Raw genomic sequence first — 21740 nt, forward strand, 5'->3', positions numbered from 1 at the left:
CGAAGTCTGTTCAAATCATAACAAGCAGCGTTAGAATATAAAAAAGAACCGTAAATAAATAGAGGATACATATAGCACTTAAACAGTTTGAGTTTTGTTTGAACATCTAAATTTTTAGTGGTTAAATTTAGTTTCTTTAAAGAGCTAAAGATTTTTCCACACTGTGCTGAGATAAAACGATTCCAAGAAAGATTACTTTCGAAAATGATGCCTAAATTATTAACATAATCGTAAAAAGTTATCTCATAACTGTTAAAATATAAAACAGGCTTTGGTATAGATTTTATTAATTTACTGAATAGTATTGCTTTCGTTTTAGATGGATTTATTGGTAGTAAATTAACTGTAGACCATTGATAAATCCTTTCAAGATCAATGTTGATCTTTCTACCAAGTTCTGATACAGAAAAATTGCTCTCTGATCCTAAATATATTTGAACGTCATATGCAAACAAATGCACTGAGTAATACTCAAGCACCGAAGGTAAGTCATTTATAAAAAGTGAGAACAATATCGGACCCAGAATAGAACCTGGAGGCACACCAGACTCAATTGGGATGAACGATGACAAATCATTATCCATTGACACAGCTTGATATCTTACTCTATCGGCTTGATAGATACTCTATCGAAAGCCTTAGCAAAATCAATGAGCATCATAATAGTTATACCTTTTTTGTCAATTGATTCTGCTAAGTCGTTGTGAACTTTCATTAATGCAGTCTCGGTACTATGAAATGCTCTTAAACCTGATTGATATTTAGTTAGAAAATTAAATTCATTTAAATAATTAATTATCTGTTGTTTCAAAAGCTTTTCGAAAATTTTTGAAATCACGCATAAAATGCTGATGGGTCTAAGATTCGTAATATCAGTAGAGTTACTTTTTTTAGGAATAGGAATAACTTTCACTTTTTTCCATTTGTCTGGATAATTAGATGTTGTAATGTTTGTGTTGAAGAGATGTGACAAATCAGGTAAAAGGTATGGCGATATAGTTTTAGCTGACTTAACCCTCCAAAGCTGTTCGGGTCAAATGACCCGAAGCGCACATTTAAAACCTCTTTATAATCATTCCAATATACTGAAGATCTGGGAAATTTGACAGATCAAGTATGTTCTATGAAAAAAATGATCAAATCAACTACAACAAATTAAACTTTGAGTTTTGAAAATCAGTTCATTGGTAAATGAAAAACAGCTAAGCAAAGCCAAAACTGGATGTCATTTTTTTGAAGTAAGATTTTTATCATCCGGAAGATCTGAGATAGCGGTCAAAACATTCATTGGGCCCCAACATATCTACACATTGTCGAAAAGATGGATTCTTGACAATTTCAAACATCAATGAAACACTTAAATACTTAGAAGCTGTCAGAAGTTATGAGTATTTTAAAAATAAAATTGATTTTTTGGACTTTTTACTTTCTGAACCAGTTTCTGATATCCTGGTTATACTCATCGACTTTATTTTGAAATAGAATAAATTACCTACACAATTAATATAATATCATCAAAATCGGTTAACATTTACAACCAGGAGAACGAAATCAAAATACAACTCAAATTCCCCCGAAACGGATATTTTGCGAACGGCTTTGGAAGGTTAATAGGAACATTATCTAGTCCAATAGCATCCGAACGGATTTCAGAAACCGCATAAATTATTTCAGTGTAATGGACTGTACTGAATGAGAACCCGTTAGGGCTACCTGATAGATATCGCTCTTCAGTATTGCACAGTGACTGTGCGATTGGAATGACAAAAGTTAGCTTGATTTTTAGATAAGCCATAACTTTTAATATTTATTGTTCCAAAATTTTCTTGGGGTCAGACTTATATTAAGCTGTTTTTGATTGTTTTTCGTTTTAGCTTTCTTAATTAGACAGGTCACTCGATTTCTTAGGACTTTAAATTTATTTCTATTTTCAAGAGTTTTGGATCGTTTCCAGGCTCTATACGCTAGATCTCTATTAACCATAGCAGTTTGAATTTCAGCATTAAACCATGCATTTTTCCTCAGTTTGATAAATTTTAAAAGAGGGAAGAAGGACTCATTCAATTCAATTAGAAATGCATTGAGTATTTCAATGAGAATATGGGAATCATCAATGCTATAGTATGGTGACCAATCAACATTATCGAGATAGTCAAACAGTTCATAGTTAACATTTTTGTAATAACGATGCCAGAAACCTTCACATTCTGTAGTGCTAGAAAAATTTAACGAGGTAAAAATCAGATCACGTTTAGAAACTCCTGGTAAAGAAATTTGGATGAAAAGATAGACAGTTTCTGGCGAATCAGTTATTAAAAGATCCAACAAAGAACATCCTTGGTTGTAGAAGAAAGTTCGCTCACTGTTAATGCAGGTTAAGGAGAGACTGGTAAGAGTGTCTTTGAACTGCTTCACTCTATTTAAATTTTTCATTAAATCAGTATTAAAATCTCCGATCGACTCCGATCGAAATTTGACACGAGGTTTCACTCTAGTTTGCAGTTTTGCAACGTTGTTGAAATATAGGTTGTTCCTAATAACCTACGATGTGTATATGTAAAAAAGTTATTGTAAGCCGGATACGGAAACTGTATTTAGGGCTTGAAGCGCTCTGCATTTTTCACATCGGTCACAAAAAAAAGATGAGATTTTGTGTGAAAAGTAAGTAAAAATCTTATATCTGGCTCATTTTAATTAACTGCTAAATATCTTTTTGTTTTGTCCGATTTGAGGTTTAATCGTTTTATAGCTTTTACCGTAAATCGGTTGAACCAGCAACATTATTTTTATGAAAAAGTTAAATTCCAAAGCACCATAGTGTCTGTTGAAGCAACGTGTTGCTAAGGATCGGCCTTCAATTGACATAGGTGTACGTCTTGAAAAACATGAAACATTATCACAGAAAACTCGTGTAAGTTTAATCTGAAATGGCACTTAAAATCACTGTCAATAATGTGTAAAATTTGACGAAATCTAAAACATCGAAACAAAAATCCTTTTTGAAAGCCTTTCAGGAAAGATTGTATTAAATTGCTATTGAAAGAACTCATTATGAACTCTATGGCTGAAATATTTGTTTTAGTCAGTAATCGGAATCAGATTCGTGAATTTGAATTGAAAGTCTTTGTTTTTATTCGCATTCATATTAGAATATTAACGTGAAATCTGAAACTGAGGTTCATTTGAGAAATTTTAAACCGACCAGAATGAAATTTTGAAAATGAATACCTGAATCATTCTAGATATATATTAATGATAGGTACCTACCCAAACTAACAGTTCTACTCTTCTCTCCAGTTTTGTAACCACTTGATAATAAAAAAAAATGAATGATCTGTATTTAAAGACAAATCATTATAATCAGTTTTTGAAAATTGTTCAACAGTTAGTAAAAAAAGTGGCCAATGAAAAAAGTTTCCCCGGCCCCCCAAAGGTAAATGCGACACTGTTCAATCGAATAGACCAAGATTTTTAATTTGACGAATCTATTCATAATTTCAAAAGAAGCATGATGACAATATTTAATATTTTTGAACTATTGCAAAAACCATAATTTAAAGAAACGGTAGCTGACTCACCTTCCAGATCCACCACTCGACCGGCTCGTTTCAGCGCTCTCACAGCTTCCTCATGGGTGGCATCACGCAAATCTTCCCCATTCACCGACAGAATGGCATCCCCCACGTACAAACCCTTAACGTTGTCCGCGGCCATCCCTCGGAAGATCTTCGATATCAGAATCGGCATTCTGTTTTCGCGACCCCCTTTAATCGAAATCCCCAGGCCATTGTTATCCGATTTGATGACTCGAACCTGTTTAGGAGTAGAATGGAGAATGTTAAAAATAAGAATCCATTAAAAAAAGTTCCGTTGCGGTTTAAAAATAGAGAAAGAGAAAAATAACACTTACATGCCGCTTCTGATTGGCCACCGAGTCCGGCACGTCACAGATCTCGGCGATCCCATTATCGATACTATTATTGTTGCTTCCGTTTCCACTTCCCGCTACCCCAACAATCCCGGTGTTGTTATTCAGATTGATTCCCCCATTATTGCTTCCATTCGCACTCACAGCCCCACTGCCATTGTTGTTGTTGTTGTTGTTCAGGAAATTATCCCCATTGAGAATGGTCCCTGTTCCTGCGGCTCCACCTATTCCCCCACCACCATTCAGTACCAAACCACCACTTCCGGCCGGGGTGGTCGCACCGTTGCTGGTTGTGCCGCCTCCGGCACCTATAACACTCGGGCTCGGGCCGCCTCCACCATTGCTGCTGCTCATCAGCCCATCCGACGAGTGAATCGAGGGACCGGAAGTGCCCGCCGACGAAGGTTGCGAGGAGTTGTTCGAGCTGTTGTTGCCACTGTGGTTGCTCCTGGTGAGAAGAAATTGATATAAAAAAGTCAAATGTTAGGAAGGATCCTTGAGAAAAATTAGGAATTAAGAACTTTTCGTGGTTTTTCAAAAATAATCAAAAATGAGTATGAGAATCAACGGTTTAGATATGAACAATATCCTTAAAACCACTTTTTCAAAACAATTACTGAGAGGTTTTGCTGATTGGGGCTGTTACTCATGTGAAAAATTTCCTAAAATTGATCATTTCATTTTCAAAAATTATTAGATTTTGACTAAAAACTTCTCATACATGGCGACCGTCAAACACTGACTTGTCGAGCCATGATCAGCTGTAGGTTTTTGATTAACAACGTCCGCAGTAACAATGTCAACAGTACTAGCAAGTACATTTACTCATGAGACAAAGCAAATCTATAGTCAATTTTGCTGCAAACACACTACAAAGCACGAAAAATAGTGTCTTTACCTGCTTTGATATGTACTTTTGTTCCCATGTTGTTAGAAGCGCTGCGCTACCTGTATATGTAAGTTAGACCATTGTTTGTTTTCGATGCAAAAAAAAATTCATTGTTATTATTTCTTTCATGACTCTTAAAGGAGTTTTTAGCCCACGTTGATGTCTAAAGATGAAAATGGCATCATATATTGAGCTATAGAGAATTTTCGGTGAGGCAGATTTTACTTTTAGACACCATTTATAGCTTCTTTACAATTTTTCATGTTAAAGATCAGTACTTAAATTTTTTTCACTATTTGTATGAAAAGCTGCTAAAATTTCAATGCGTTTTGATGTGCTATTTTGTGTCTTCCGTTGAAAAACAACAAAGTTATGTTGCTTTGAAATTTGGTTTTATAATATTTTCAAAAAAAAAAATACTAACTAAATCTTACTCAAAAAATAAATATGTTATAAATCTGAAAAAATGTATGTGTTTTTAATTCGAAAAATGAACCAATTTTTAAAGTATGAGGATGAAAGAAGATTTTCGACGCAAATTGTCAGATAAAAAAAAATCCCCATAAACGAATCATTTGTGAATTCTTAATCATTTAATCATGATAAGAAAAATTCGAACACAGTAAATCCAAAATAAATTTAAAAAGAAAAGATTCGAAATTATTAAACGATGAAAGTGATTCAAGTAATCATAATTTACATATAAATGTGAAAAAAATTGTAGCTTATTATGGGTTTTTGAATGGCTGGACCCTTAAATATTCTTATGATCCTGATTCTATAATAAAAATTGAAATGAATTAAATTTTAATAAACATTTTATTTTAGACCAAAGCGCACATATTACCCAAAAAATAAACATAATAAAAAAAATAAAGAAATGCTTATTAAAATTTAAAAAAAGCTGCACATTTAAAACTTTCGAAAATTTTGCAAATTTGGGCATCATTGCTAATTTAACAAATTTCGTCAATATTGTCGAAAGACAAAAATTGGCAAAATTGACAAAATTGACAAAATTTGCCAAAATTATAAGGAAAAAACGCACGAAAATGGCAATAATGATAAAATTTACAAAATTGCCAAAATGACAAAATATGTGAATTGACTAAATTGACGAACTTTTACTAAAATTAACAAGACAAAACAAAAAAATTTAAAACTGACATCATTTACAAACTTCACAAAATTAATTTTTTTGACAAAAATGACAAAAATGACAAAAATGGCAACAATGACAAAAATGACAAAAATGACAAAAATGACAAAAATGACAAAAATGACAAAAATGACAAAATTGACAAAATTGACAAAATTGACAAAATTGACAAAATTGACAAAATTGACAAAATTGACAAAATTGACAAAATTGACAAAATTGACAAAATTGACGAAATTGACAAAATTGACAAAATTGACAAAATTGACAAAATTGACAAAATTGACAAAATTGACAAAATTGACAAAATTGACAAAATTGACAAAATTGACAAAATTGACAAAATTGACAAAATTGACAAAATTGACAAAATTGACAAAAATGACAAAAATGACAAAAATGACAAAAATGACAAAAATGACGAAAATGACAAATATGACAAAATTGATAAAATTGACAAAATTGACAAAATTGACAAAATTGATAAAATTGAAAAATTGACAAAATTGACAAAATTGACAAAATTGATAAAATTGACAAAATTGACAAAATTGACAAAATTGACAAAATTGACAAAATTGACAAAATTGACAAAATTGACAAAATTGACAAAATGGACAAAATTGACAAAATTGACAAAATTGACAAAATTGACAAAATTGACAAAATTGACAAAATTGACAAATTGACAAATTGACAAAATTGACAAAATTGACAAAATTGACAAAATTGACAAAATTGACAAAATTGACAAAATTGACAAAATTGACAAAATTGACAAAATTGACAAAATTGACAAAATTGAAAAAATTGAAAAAATTGACAAAATTGACAAAATTGACAAAATTGACAAAATTGACAAAATTGACAAAATTGACAAAATTGACAAAATTGACAAAATTGACAAAATTGACAAAATTGACAAAATTGACAAAATTGACAAAATTGACAAAATTGACAAAATTGACAAAATTGACAAAATTGACAAAATTGACAAAATTGACAAAATTGACAAATTGACAAAATTGACAAAATTGACAAAATTGACAAAATTGACAAAATTGACAAAATTGACAAAATTGACAAAATTGACAAAATTGACAAAATTGACAAAATTGACAAAATTGACAAAATTGACAAAATTGACAAAATTGACAAAATTGACAAAATTGACAAAATTGACAAAATTGACAAAATTGACAAAATTGACAAAATTGACAAAATTGACAAAATTGACAAAATTGACAAAATTGACAAAATTGACAAAATTGACAAAATTGACAAAATTGACAAAATTGACAAAATTGACAAAATTGACAAAATTGACAAAATTGACAAAATTGACAAAATTGACAAAATTGACAAAATTGACAAAATTGACAAAATTGACAAATTGACAAAATTGACAAAATTGACAAAATTGACAAAATTGACAAAATTGACAAAATGACAAAATTGACAAAATTGACAAAATTGACAAAATTGACAAAATTGACAAAATTGACAAAATTGACAAAATTGACAAAATTGACAAAATTGACAAAATTGACAAAATTGACAAAATTGACAAAATTGACAAAATTGACAAAATTGACAAAATTGACAAAATTGACAAAATTGACAAAATTGACAAAATTGACAAAATTGACAAAATTGACAAAATTGACAAAATTGACAAAATTGACAAAATTGACAAAATTGACAAAATTGACAAAATTGACAAAATTGACAAAATTGACAAAATTGACAAAATTGACAAAATTGACAAAATTGACAAAATTGACAAAATTGACAAAATTGACAAAATTGACAAAATTGACAAAATTGACAAAATTGACAAAATTGACAAAATTGACAAAATTGACAAAATTGACAAAATTGACAAAATTGACAAAATTGACAAAATTGACAAAATTGACAAAATTGACAAAATTGACAAAATTGCCAAAATTGACAAAATTGACAGAATTGACAAAATTGACAAAATTAACAAAATTAACAAAATTGACAAAATTGACAAAATTGACAAAATTGACAAAATTGACAAAATTGACAAAATTGACAAAATTGACAAAATTGACAAAATTGACAAAAATGACAAAAATGACAAAAATGACAAAAATGACAAAAATGACAAAAATGACGAAAATGACAAATATGACAAAATTGATAAAATTGACAAAATTGACAAAATTGACAAAATTGACAAAATTGACAAAATTGACAAAATTGACAAAATTTACAAAATTGACAAAATTGACAAAATTGACAAAATTGACAAAATTGACAAAATTGACAAAATTGACAAAATTGACAAAATTGACAAAATTGACAAAATTGACAAAATTGACAAAATTGACAAAATTGACAAAATTGACAAAATTGACAAAATTGACAAAATTGACAAAATTGACAAAATTGACAAAATTGACAAAATTGACAAAATTGACAAAATTGACAAAATTGACAAAATTGACAAAATTGACAAAATTGACAAAATTGACAAAATTGACAAAATTGACAAAATTGACAAAATTGACAAAATTGACAAAATTGACAAAATTGACAAAATTGACAAAATTGACAAAATTGACAAAATTGACAAAATTGACAAAATTGACAAAATTGACAAAATTGACAAAATTGACAAAATTGACAAAATTGACAAAATTGACAAAATTGACAAAATTGACAAAATTGACAAAATTGACAAAATTGACAAAATTGACAAAATTGACAAAATTGACAAAATTGACAAAATTGACAAAATTGACAAAATTGACAAAATTGACAAAATTGACAAAATTGACAAAATTGACAAAATTGACAAAATTGACAAAATTGACAAAATTGACAAAATTGACAAAATTGACAAAATTGACAAAATTGACAAAATTGACAAAATTGACAAAATTGACAAAATTGACAAAATTGACAAAATTGACAAAATTGACAAAATTGACATAATTGACAAAATTGCCAAAATTGACAAAATTGACAGAATTGACAAAATTGACAAAATTAACAAAATTAACAAAATTGACAAAATTGACAAAATTGACAAAATTGACAAAATTGACAAAATTGACAAAATTGACAAAATTGACAAAATTGACAAAATTGACAAAAATGACAAAAATGACAAAAATGACAAAAATGACAAAAATGACAAAAATGACGAAAATGACAAATATGACAAAATTGATAAAATTGACAAAATTGACAAAATTGACAAAATTGACAAAATTGACAAAATTGACAAAATTGACAAAATTGACAAAATTGACAAAATTGACAAAATTGACAAAATTGACAAAATTGACAAAATTGACAAAATTGACAAAATTGACAAAATTGACAAAATTGACAAAATTGACAAAATTGACAAAATTGACAAAATTGACAAAATTGACAAAATTGACAAAATTGACAAAATTGACAAAATTGACAAAATTGACAAAATTGACAAAATTGACAAAATTGACAAAATTGACAAAATTGACAAAATTGACAAAATTGACAACATTGACAAAATTGACAAAATTGACAAAATTGACAAAATTGACAAAATTGACAAAATTGACAAAATTGACAAAATTGACAAAATTGACAAAATTGACAAAATTGACAAAATTGACAAAATTGACAAAATTGACAAAATTGACAAAATTGACAAAATTGACAAAATTGACAAAATTGACAAAATTGACAAAATTGACAAAATTGACAAAATTGACAAATTGACAAAATTGACAAAATTGACAAAATTGACAAAATTGACAAAATTGACAAAATTGACAAAATTGACAAAATTGACAAAATTGACAAAATTGACAAAATTGACAAAATTGACAAAATTGACAAAATTGACAAAATTGACAAAATTGACAAAATTGACAAAATTGACAAAATTGATAAAATTGACAAAATTGACAAAATTGACAAAATTGACAAAATTGACAAAATTGACAAAATTGACAAAATTGACAAAATTGACAAAATTGACAAAATTGACAAAATTGACAAAATTGACAAAATTGACAAAATTGACAAAATTGACAAAATTGACAAAATTGACAAAATTGACAAAATTGACAAAATTGACAAAATTGACAAAATTGACAAAATTGACAAAATTGACAAAATTGACAAAATTGACAAAATTGACAAAATTGACAAAATTGACAAAATTGACAAAATTGACAAAATTGACAAAATTGACAAAATTGACAAAATTGACAAAATTGACAAAATTGACAAAATTGACAAAATTGACAAAATTGACAAAATTGACAAAATTGACAAAATTGACAAAATTGACAAAATTGACAAAATTGACAAAATTGACAAAATTGACAAAATTGACAAAATTGACAAAATTGACAAAATTGACAAAATTGACAAAATTGACAAAATTGACAAAATTGACAAAATTGACAAAATTGACAAAATTGACAAAATTGACAAAATTGACAAAATTGACAAAATTGACAAAATTGACAAAATTGACAAAATTGACAAAATTGACAAAATTGACAAAATTGACAAAATTGACAAAATTGACAAAATTGACAAAATTGACAAAATTGACAAAATTGACAAAATTGACAAAATTGACAAAATTGACAAAATTGACAAAATTGACAAAATTGACAAAATTGACAAAATTGACAAAATTGACAAAATTGACAAAATTGACAAAATTGACAAAATTGAAAAAATTGACAAAATTGAAAAAATTGACAAAATTGACAAAATTGACAAAATTGACAAAATTGACAAAATTGACAAAATTGACAAAATTGACAAAATTGACAAAATTGACAAAATTGACAAAATTGACAAAATTGACAAAATTGACAAAATTGACAAAATTGACAAAATTGACAAAATTGACAAAATTGACAAAATTGACAAAATTGACAAAATTGACAAAATTGACAAAATTGACAAAATTGACAAAATTGACAAAATTGACAAAATTGACAAAATTGACAAAATTGACAAAACTGACAAAATTGACAAAATTGACAAAATTGACAAAATTGACAAAATTGACAAAATTGACAAAATTGACAACATTGACAAAATTGACAAAATTGACAAAATTGACAAAATTGACAAAATTGACAAAATTGACAAAATTGACAAAATTGACAAAATTGACAAAATTGACAAAATTGACAAAATTGACAAAATTGACAAAATTGACAAAATTGACAAAATTGACAAAATTGACAAAATTGACAAAATTGACAAAATTGACAAAATTGACAAAATTGACAAAATTGACAAAATTGACAAAATTGACAAAATTGACAAAATTGACAAAATTGACAAAATTGACAAAATTGACAAAATTGACAAAATTGACAAAATTGACAAAATTGACAAAATTGACAAAATTGATAAAATTGACAAAATTGATAAAATTGATAAAATTGATAAAATTGACAAAATTGACAAAATTGACAAAATTGACAAAATTGACAAAATTGACAAAATTGACAAAATTGACAAAATTGACAAAATTGACAAAATTGACAAAATTGACAAAATTGACAAAATTGACAAAATTGACAAAATTGACAAAATTGACAAAATTGACAAAATTGACAAAATTGATAAAATTGACAAAATTGACAAAATTGACAAAATTGACAAAATTGACAAAATTGACAAAATTGACAAAATTGACAAAATTGACAAAATTGACAAAATTGAAAAAATTGACAAAATTGACAAAATTGACAAAATTGACAAAATTGACAAAATTGACAAAATTGACAAAATTGACAAAATTGACAAAATTGACAAAATTGACAAAATTGACAAAATTGACAAAATTGACAAAATTGACAAAATTGACAAAATTGACAAAATTGACAAAATTGACAAAATTGACAAAATTGACAAAATTGACAAAATTGACAAAATTGACAAAATTGACAAAATTGACAAAATTGCCAAATTTACAAAATTGACAAAATTGACAAAATTGACAAAATTGACAAAATTGACAAAATTGACAAAATTGACAAAATTGACAAAATTGACAAAATTGACAAAATTGACAAAATTGACAAAATTGACAAAATTGACAAAATTGACAAAATTGACAAAATTGACAAAATTGACAAAATTGACAAAATTGACAAAATTGACAAAATTGACAAAATTGATAAAATTGACAAAATTGATAAAATTGACAAAATTGACAAAATTGACAAAATTGACAAAATTGACAAAATTGACAAAATTGACAAAATTGACAAAATTGACAAAATTGACAAAATTGACAAAATTGACAAAATTGACAAAATTGACAAAATTGACAAAATTGACAAAATTGACAAAATTGACAAAATTGACAAAATTGACAAAATTGACAAAATTGACAAAATTGACAAAATTGACAAAATTGACAAAATTGAAAAAATTGACAAAATTGAAAAAATTGAAAAAATTGACAAAATTGACAAAATTGACAAAATTGACAAAATTGACAAAATTGACAAAATTGACAAAATTGACAAAATTGACAAAATTGACAAAATTGACAAAATTGACAAAATTGACAAAATTGACAAAATTGACAAAATTGACAAAATTGACAAAATTGACAAAATTGACAAAATTGACAAAATTGACAAAATTGACAAAATTGACAAAATTGACAAAATTGACAAAATTGACAAAATTGACAAAATTGACAAAATTGACAAAATTGACAAAATTGACAAAATTGACAAAATTGACAAAATTGACAAAATTGACAAAATTGACAAAATTGACAAAATTGACAAAATTGACAAAATTGACAAAATTGACAAAATTGACAAAATTGACAAAATTGACAAAATTGACAAAATTGACAAAATTGACAAAATTGACGAAATTGACAAAATTGACAAAATTGACAAAATTGACAAAATTGACAAAATTGACAAAATTGACAAAATTGACAAAATTGACAAAATTGACAAAATTGACAAAATTGACAAAATTGACAAAATTGACAAAATTGACAAAATTGACAAAATTGACAAAATTGACAAAATTGACAAAATTGACAAAATTGACAAAATTGACAAAATTGACAAAATTGACAAAATTGACAAAATTGACAAAATTGACAAAATTGACAAAATTGACAAAATTGACAAAATTGACAAAATTGACAAAATTGACAAAATTGACAAAATTGACAAAATTGACAAAATTGACAAAATTGACAAAATTGACAAAATTGACAAAATTGACAAAATTGACAAAATTGACAAAATTGACAAAATTGACAAAATTGACAAAATTGACAAAATTGACAAAATTGAAAATGAAAATTGACAAAATTGACAAAATTGACAAAATTGACAAAATTGACAAAATTGACAAAATTGATAAAATTGACAAAATTGATAAAATTGACAAAATTGACAAAATTGACAAAATTGACAAAATTGACAAAATTGACAAAATTGACAAAATTGACAAAATTGACAAAATTGACAAAATTGACAAAATTGACAAAATTGACAAAATTGACAAAATTGACAAAATTGACAAAATTGACAAAATTGACAAAATTGACAAAATTGACAAAATTGACAAAATTGACAAAATTGACAAAATTGACAAAATTGACAAAATTGACAAAATTGACAAAATTGACAAAATTGACAAAATTGACAAAATTGACAAAATTGACAAAATTGACAAAATTGACAAAATTGACAAAATTGACAAAATTGACAAAATTGACAAAATTGACAAAATTAACAAAATTGACAAAATTGACAAAATTGACAAAATTGACAAATTGACAAAATTGACAAAATTGACAAAATTGACAAAATTGACAAAATTGACAAAATTGACAAAATTGACAAAATTGACAAAATTGACAAAATTGACAAAATTGACAAAATTGACAAAATTGACAAAATTGACAAAATTGACAAAATTGACAAAATTGACAAAATTGACAAAATTGACAAAATTGACAAAATTGACAAAATTGACAAAATTGACAAAATTGACAAAATTGACAAAATTGACAAAATTGACAAAATTGACAAAATTGACAAAATTGACAAAATTGACAAAATTGACAAAATTGACAAAATTGACAAAATTGACAAAATTGACAAAATTGACAAAATTGACAAAATTGACAAAATTGACAAAATTGACAAAATTGACAAAATTAACAAAATTGACAAAATTGACAAAATTGACAAAATTGACAAAATTGACAAAATTGATAAAATTGACAAAATTGACAAAATTGACAAAATTGACAAAATTGACAAAATTGACAAAATTGACAAAATTGACAAAATTGACAAAATTGACAAAATTGACAAAATTGACAAAATTGACAAAATTGATAAAATTGACAAAATTGACAAAATTGACAAAATTGACAAAATTGACAAAATTGACAAAATTGACAAAATTGACAAAATTGACAAAATTGACAAAATTGACAAAATTGACAAAATTGACAAAATTGACAAAATTGACAAAATTGACAAAATTGACAAAATTGACAAAATTGACAAAATTGACAAAATTGCCAAAATTGACAAAATTGACAAAATTGACAAAATTGACAAAATTGACAAAATTGACAGAATTTACAAAATTGACAAAATTAACAAAATTAACAAAATTGACAAAATTGACAAAATTGACAAAATTGACAAAATTGACAAAATTGACAAAATTGACAAAATTGACAAAATTGACAAAATTGACAAAATTGACAAAATTGACAAAAATGACAAAAATGACAAAAATGACAAAAATGACAAAAATGACGAAAATGACAAATATGACAAAATTGATAAAATTGACAAAATTGACAAAATTGACAAAATTGATAAAATTGAAAAATTGACAAAATTAACAAAATTGATAAAATTGACAAAATTGACAAAATTGACAAAATTGACAAAATTGACAAAATTGACAAAATTGACAAAATTGACAAAATTGACAAAATGGACAAAATTGACAAAATTGACAAAATTGACAAAATTGACAAAATTGACAAAATTGACAAAATTGACAAAATTGACAAAATTGACAAAATTGACAAAATTGACAAAATTGACAAAATTGACAAAATTGACAAAATTGACAAAATTGACAAAATTGACAAAATTGACAAAATTGACAAAATTGACAAAATTGACAAAATTGACAAAATTGACAAAATTGACAAAATTGACAAAATTGACAAAATTGACAAAATTGACAAAATTGACAAAATTGACAAAATTGACAAAATTGACAAAATTGACAAAATTGACAAAATTGACAAAATTGACAAAATTGACAAAATTGACAAAATTGACAAAATTGACAAAATTGACAAAATTGACAAAATTGACAAAATTGACAAAATTGACAAAATTGACAAAATTGACAAAATTGACAAAATTGACAAAATTGACAAAATTGACAAAATTGACAAAATTGACAAAATTGACAAAATTGACAAAATTGACAAAATTGAAAAAATTGACAAAATTGAAAAAATTGACAAAATTGACAAAATTGACAAAATTGACAAAATTGACAAAATTGACAAAATTGACAAAATTGACAAAATTGACAAAATTGACAAAATTGACAAAATTGACAAAATTGACAAAATTGACAAAATTGACAAAATTGACAAAATTGACAAAATTGACAAAATTGACAAAATTGACAAAATTGACAAAATTGACAAAATTGACAAAATTGACAAAATTGACAAAATTGACAAAATTGACAAAATTGACAAAATTGACAAAATTGACAAAATTGACAAAATTGACAAAATTGACAAAATTGACAAAATTGACAAAATTGACAAAATTGACAAAATTGACAAAATTGACAAAATTGACAAAATTGACAAAATTGACAAAATTGACAAAATTGACAAAATTGACAAAATTGACAAAATTGACAAAATTGACAAAATTGACAAAATTGACAAAATTGACAAAATTGACAAAATTGACAAAATTGACAAAATTGACAAAATTGACAAAATTGACAAAATTGACAAAATTGACAAAATTGACAAAATTGACAAAATTGACAAAATTGACAAAATTGACAAAATTGACAAAATTGACAAAATTGACAAAATTGACAAAGTTGACAAAATTGACAAAATTGACAAAATTGACAAAATTGACAAAATTGACAAAATTGACAAAATTGACAAAATTGACAAAATTGACAAAATTGACAAAATTGATAAAATTGACAAAATTGACAAAATTGACAAAATTGACAAAATTGACAAAATCGACAAAATTGACAAAATTGACAAAATTGACAAAATTGACAAAATTGACAAAATTGACAAAATTGACAAAATTGACAAAATTGACAAAATTGACAAAATTGACAAAATTGACAAAATTGACAAAATTGACAAAATTGACAAAATTGACAAAATTGACAAAATTGACAAAATTGACAAAATTGACAAAATTGACAAAATTGACAAAATTGACAAAATTGACAAAATTGACAAAATTGACAAAATTGACAAAATTGACAAAATTGACAAAATTGACAAAATTGACAAAATTGACAAAATTGACAAAATTGACAAAATTGACAAAATTGACAAAATTGACAAAATTGACAAAATTGACAAAATTGACAAAATTGACAAAATTGACAAAATTGACAAAATTGACAAAATTGACAAAATTGACAAAATTGACAAAATTGACAAAATTGACAAAATTGACAAAATTGACAAAATTGACAAAATTGACAAAATTGACAAAATTGACAAAATTGACAAAATTGACAAAATTGACAAAATTGATAAAATTGACAAAATTGACAAAATTGATAAAATTGACAAAATTGACAAAATTGACAAAATTGACAAAATTGACAAAATTGACAAAATTGACAAAATTGACAAAATTGACAAAATTGACAAAATTGACAAAATTGACAAAATTGACAAAATTGACAAAATTGACAAAATTGACAAAATTGACAAAATTGACAAAATTGACAAAATTGACAAAATTGACAAAATTGACAAAATTGACAAAATTGACAAAATTGACAAAATTGACAAAATTGACAAAATTGACAAAATTGACAAAATTGACAAAATTGACAAAATTGACAAAATTGACGAAATTGACAAAATTGACAAAATTGACAAAATTGACAAAATTGACAAAATTGACAAAATTGACAAAATTGACAAAATTGACAAAATTGACAAAATTGACAAAATTGACAAAATTGACAAAATTGACAAAATTGACAAAATTGACAAAATTGACAAAATTGACAAAATTGACAAAATTGACAAAATTGACAAAATTGACAAAATTGACAAAATTGACAAAATTGACAAAATTGACAAAATTGACAAAATTGACAAAATTGACAAAATTGACAAAATTGACAAAATTGACAAAATTGACAAAATTGACAAAATTGACAAAATTGACAAAATTGACAAAATTGACAAAATTGACAAAATTGACAAAATTGACAAAATTGACAAAATTGACAAAATTGACAAAATTGACAAAATTGACAAAATTGACAAAATTGACAAAATTGACAAAATTGACAAAATTGACAAAATTGACAAAATTGACAAAATTGACAAAATTGACAAAATTGACAAAATTGACAAAATTGACAAAATTGACAAAATTGACAAAATTGACAAAATTGACAAAATTGACAAAATTGACAAAATTGACAAAATTGACAAAATTGACAAAATTGACAAAATTGACAAAATTGACAAAATTGATAAAATTGACAAAATTGATAAAATTGACAAAATTGACAAAATTGACAAAATTGACAAAATTGACAAAATTGACAAAATTGACAAAATTGACAAAATTGACAAAATTGACAAAATTGACAAAATTGACGAAATTGACAAAATTGACAAAATTGACAAAATTGACAAAATTGACAAAATTGACAAAATTGACAAAATTGAAAAAATTGCCAAAATTGACAAAATTGACAAAATTGACAAAATTGACAAAATTGACAAAATTGACAAAATTGACAAAATTGACAAAATTGACAAAATTGACAAAATTGACAAAATTGACAAAATTGACAAAATTGACAAAATTGACAAAATTGACAAAATTGACAAAATTGATAAAATTGATAAAATTGACAAAATTGATAAAATTGACAAAATTGACAAAATTGACAAAATTGACAAAATTGACAAAATTGACAAAATTGACAAAATTGACAAAATTGACAAAATTGACAAAATTGACAAAATTGACAAAATTGACAAAATTGACAAAATTGACAAAATTGACAAAATTGACAAAATTGACAAAATTGACAAAATTGACAAAATTGACAAAATTGACAAAATTGACAAAATTGACAAAATTGACAAAATTGACAAAATTGCCAAAATTGCCAAAATTGACAAAATTGACAAAATTGACAAAATTGACAAAATTGACAGAATTGACAAAATTGACAAAATTATCAAAATTAACAAAATTGACAAAATTGACAAAATTGACAAAATTGACAAAATTGACAAAATTGACAAAATTGACAAAATTGACAAAATTGACAAAATTGACAAAATTGACAAAATTGACAAAATTGACAAAATTGACAAATTATTGACATTTCTGGCTCACTGTGTCCAGTTGGTTTCCTTTTTGCATATCGTAACTTCCCACTTGTACTCTCAAAGCCGAAAATTTCCATTGAATTTTATTATTTGCAAATTTCCCCGAATTTGCAAAGTACACCAACGAGAACGCCATTGGGTGGGCCGAAAAAATCAACAAAAATCCAGACCCTCCGATAGGCGAAAGTAGACAAAACGACCTATCCCAAACAAAACGCTTTTCATGACGGGCAGACGACAGTAAATCATTCTGTTCGGGAAAAATCCGGCTCAACTTTTCTACGGAGACTGATGGTGGGGGATGTAGTAAAAACTACAGTTGGCTCTAGTTTGAGTTGAGGAGAAAAAAGGATGAACCCAAAACTAACTGAAATCAAACGCACACTCTCTTCCTCTCTGTTTTGAACGAAAACTGCAGTAAATTTTTTCTGTCTGGTGGTGAACTCGAGAAAATTTGAACACTTAAGACACAAGGGTGTGTTTTGAAAAGTTTTGACAAGTTTGAAATTATGTGACTAGCTTGTTTTATCAGTTCGTGTCTTAAGGGGGGGGGGGGGGGGTAGGGTCTAACACTTTCAAAAAATCGATTTTTTTATTTTTTTATTTTCTTATTGTAAAACATTTCAAGAATGGTATGTCAAATTTTCAAGTCAATTGAAGCAAAACTGTAGAAGTTATAGGCCTTTATCTCCTCCTATCAAATACTGCAAGAAAGCAAGAGCAGAAACTTCAAACGCGTTTTTCTCGAAAGCACATTTTTAAAGTCAGTGGACATCGTCATTTGAAAACGTCTTATCCGATTCTTTTCAAATTTGGAACATATTTTCTACATATAAAATACCAAACGCCAACGTTTTTCTTTTTTATTTTTTTTACTTTGGGGAGATTTTACAGGTGAAAAATGGCGGATTTTTTCGTGAAAAATCGTAGTTTTTACTTCAAACAGCCGCAAAAATTTCATAAATTTTTTTTTAAGTTAAATAAAAACGTTGGGATCCAGAAAAATATCTATTAAAAATATTTTGCTCTGATTTTTTGATTTCAGATGATTCTGTGCTGAGATACAGTGTCCACCGCAAATCCTGTTTTCTAAAAGGCATCCTCGAAAGAGCTCCGTCACCGGCTCATTTTTCAATATTTTTCTACGAAAAAATTACTAAATGTTCTTTTAACAATGCTTTGTATAATGCAAAAAATTTGAATACATTTGTTTGAACGATAGCTCTAGAAAAAAATCGTGAAAATGGTGTTTTTTTTATACCCGTTAGACCCTAAACCCCCCCCCCCAACCCCCCCCCCCCCTTAAGTGTCCGATTTTTTTCGTGTCCATCCATTATGAAGCCGAAAAATCCTGAAGATGGGTAGAAAATTGAATAAAAAACTGGAACGTTTGTGCCAATGACGTTCTGGTGGCGAACCCCGAAATGAAGGGCGTAGTTTTTTGGTTTCCAGACACACTCACACACTCTGGAGCCCACACACCGATTCAGAGGAATTTCTCGGCAAAAAAAGTGAACTTTCATCACACAAACAGAGACACACAAGTGTTTGGCATACATCGCGCATCAAGCTCAAACAGGGATGCTGCTGCATCTGGCAGTAAATGTGTTTACTGACTGACTGGTTTTTCGCTGGAAGTTTACATTTTTCTGCCCTTTCCTATAGCTTTGGCTTCCTGGCTGCAATGCGCTGAGCGATCTATGATATGGTGGATTTTTTTTTCGTGTAGTATCCCGCTTTACGCTCATCACTTGGGGCGATGTGGCCGTGGCTCGGGAATGTTGGGTTATCGGAAATAGGCCAACCAAAACCAACTAACCATCTATCGAAAGCCAGCAGCAGATCGACCGACCACCACCAAGTGCGGTGAGGAATGGCATGAACGGTCATTCTATGGGCAATCATGTGAAGCTGCGAATGCCATCACTTCACTTTCGCTGGATTTTTTTTAATAGTCGGATGAAATCCTCTTTAATCATTGGAAATGAGAAAATTTTATAGCAAATTTAATTGATAACAAGAAAAGAAAACTATAAAATTACATTTTAGAAATTGACCATCGAACTTCATACATATTTTCGGAAGACCTGTTCCATTTCTCTCTTGGTGTCCATAATGTTATTTACAAATTAGGTTCACAAAATACAGATATTTATTTCTTAACAATCAACTTTCTGGCACAAGAAATGTCTTCATTTTCTTGAATACTCGAAATGTTCTGTGAACAGCTCTTAAAGGGACTTAGTGAGCAATAAATGTCAATAATTTACGGGCAATGCAGCCCGCCATGATTTTTTTTGGGACAGGATTTTTTCCTCGTTAATCTTCTTCTATCAGAGTCGTAGAATTAATTCGATTTTAGCAGCCTTATACAATTACATTCTCGTTGATGTATTTGCCAAAATCATACGATCAAAATTTGGTCAATATCAACTTGTCGAATTTCTTTCAATTTTGCATTTAAAAAACCTGAACACCCCTCATTTTGAAGGTGTGTGTGTGTGTGTGTGTGTTGCTCCTATTTTCATTTTGGAATTCACTCTTCAGTTGTCAAAATGCCGTCCAAGGAAGAAGAACAGCGTATCAAAATTTTGCTCGCGCAAATCCGAGCTACTCGCACGCAAAGCTGGCAAAATTGCTAAAAGTTTCCAAATCAACCGTTACAAATGTAATTAAAGTGTTTGGAGAACGTTTGTCGACGGCCAGGAAGTCTGGATCGGGGGGAAATCGAAAACCGGAAGCCGCTGAGACGACAAAGAGAGTTGCCGGTAGTTTCAAGCGAAACCCTAACCTCTTTCTCCGAGATGCCGCAAATAAGCTGGGTGTTTCGTCTACAATCGTGCATCGAGCCAAAAAACGAGCCGGACTATCGACTTACAAGAAGGTAGTGACTCCAAATCGCGATGATAAACAAAATACGACGGCCATAGCGCGATCTCGGAGGCTGTACACGACGATGCTAACGAAGTTTGACTGCGTGGTAATGGACGACGAAACCTACGTCAAAGCCGACTACAAACAGCTTCCGGGACAGGAGTTTTATACGGCAAAATGAAGGAGAAAGGTAGCAGATATATTCAAG

General features: G+C 27.6%; 1 protein-coding gene across 1 annotated transcript in view; it reads right to left on the reverse strand.

Annotated features, from left to right (window-relative positions):
• LOC129744512 (beta-1-syntrophin) overlaps positions 1-21740 on the reverse strand; it is a 216026-nt gene that overhangs the window by 162853 nt on the left and 31433 nt on the right. The window contains exons 2-3 of the mRNA XM_055737076.1: positions 3911-4376; positions 3579-3813 (exon numbers count right to left, since the gene is read on the reverse strand). Coding sequence (XP_055593051.1) covers positions 3579-3813; positions 3911-4376 — 701 coding nt within the window. The remainder of the gene's footprint in view (positions 1-3578; positions 3814-3910; positions 4377-21740) is intronic.

This window comes from Uranotaenia lowii, chromosome 2 (assembly GCF_029784155.1).
Source record: "Uranotaenia lowii strain MFRU-FL chromosome 2, ASM2978415v1, whole genome shotgun sequence".
Taxonomy (NCBI): domain Eukaryota; kingdom Metazoa; phylum Arthropoda; class Insecta; order Diptera; family Culicidae; genus Uranotaenia; species Uranotaenia lowii.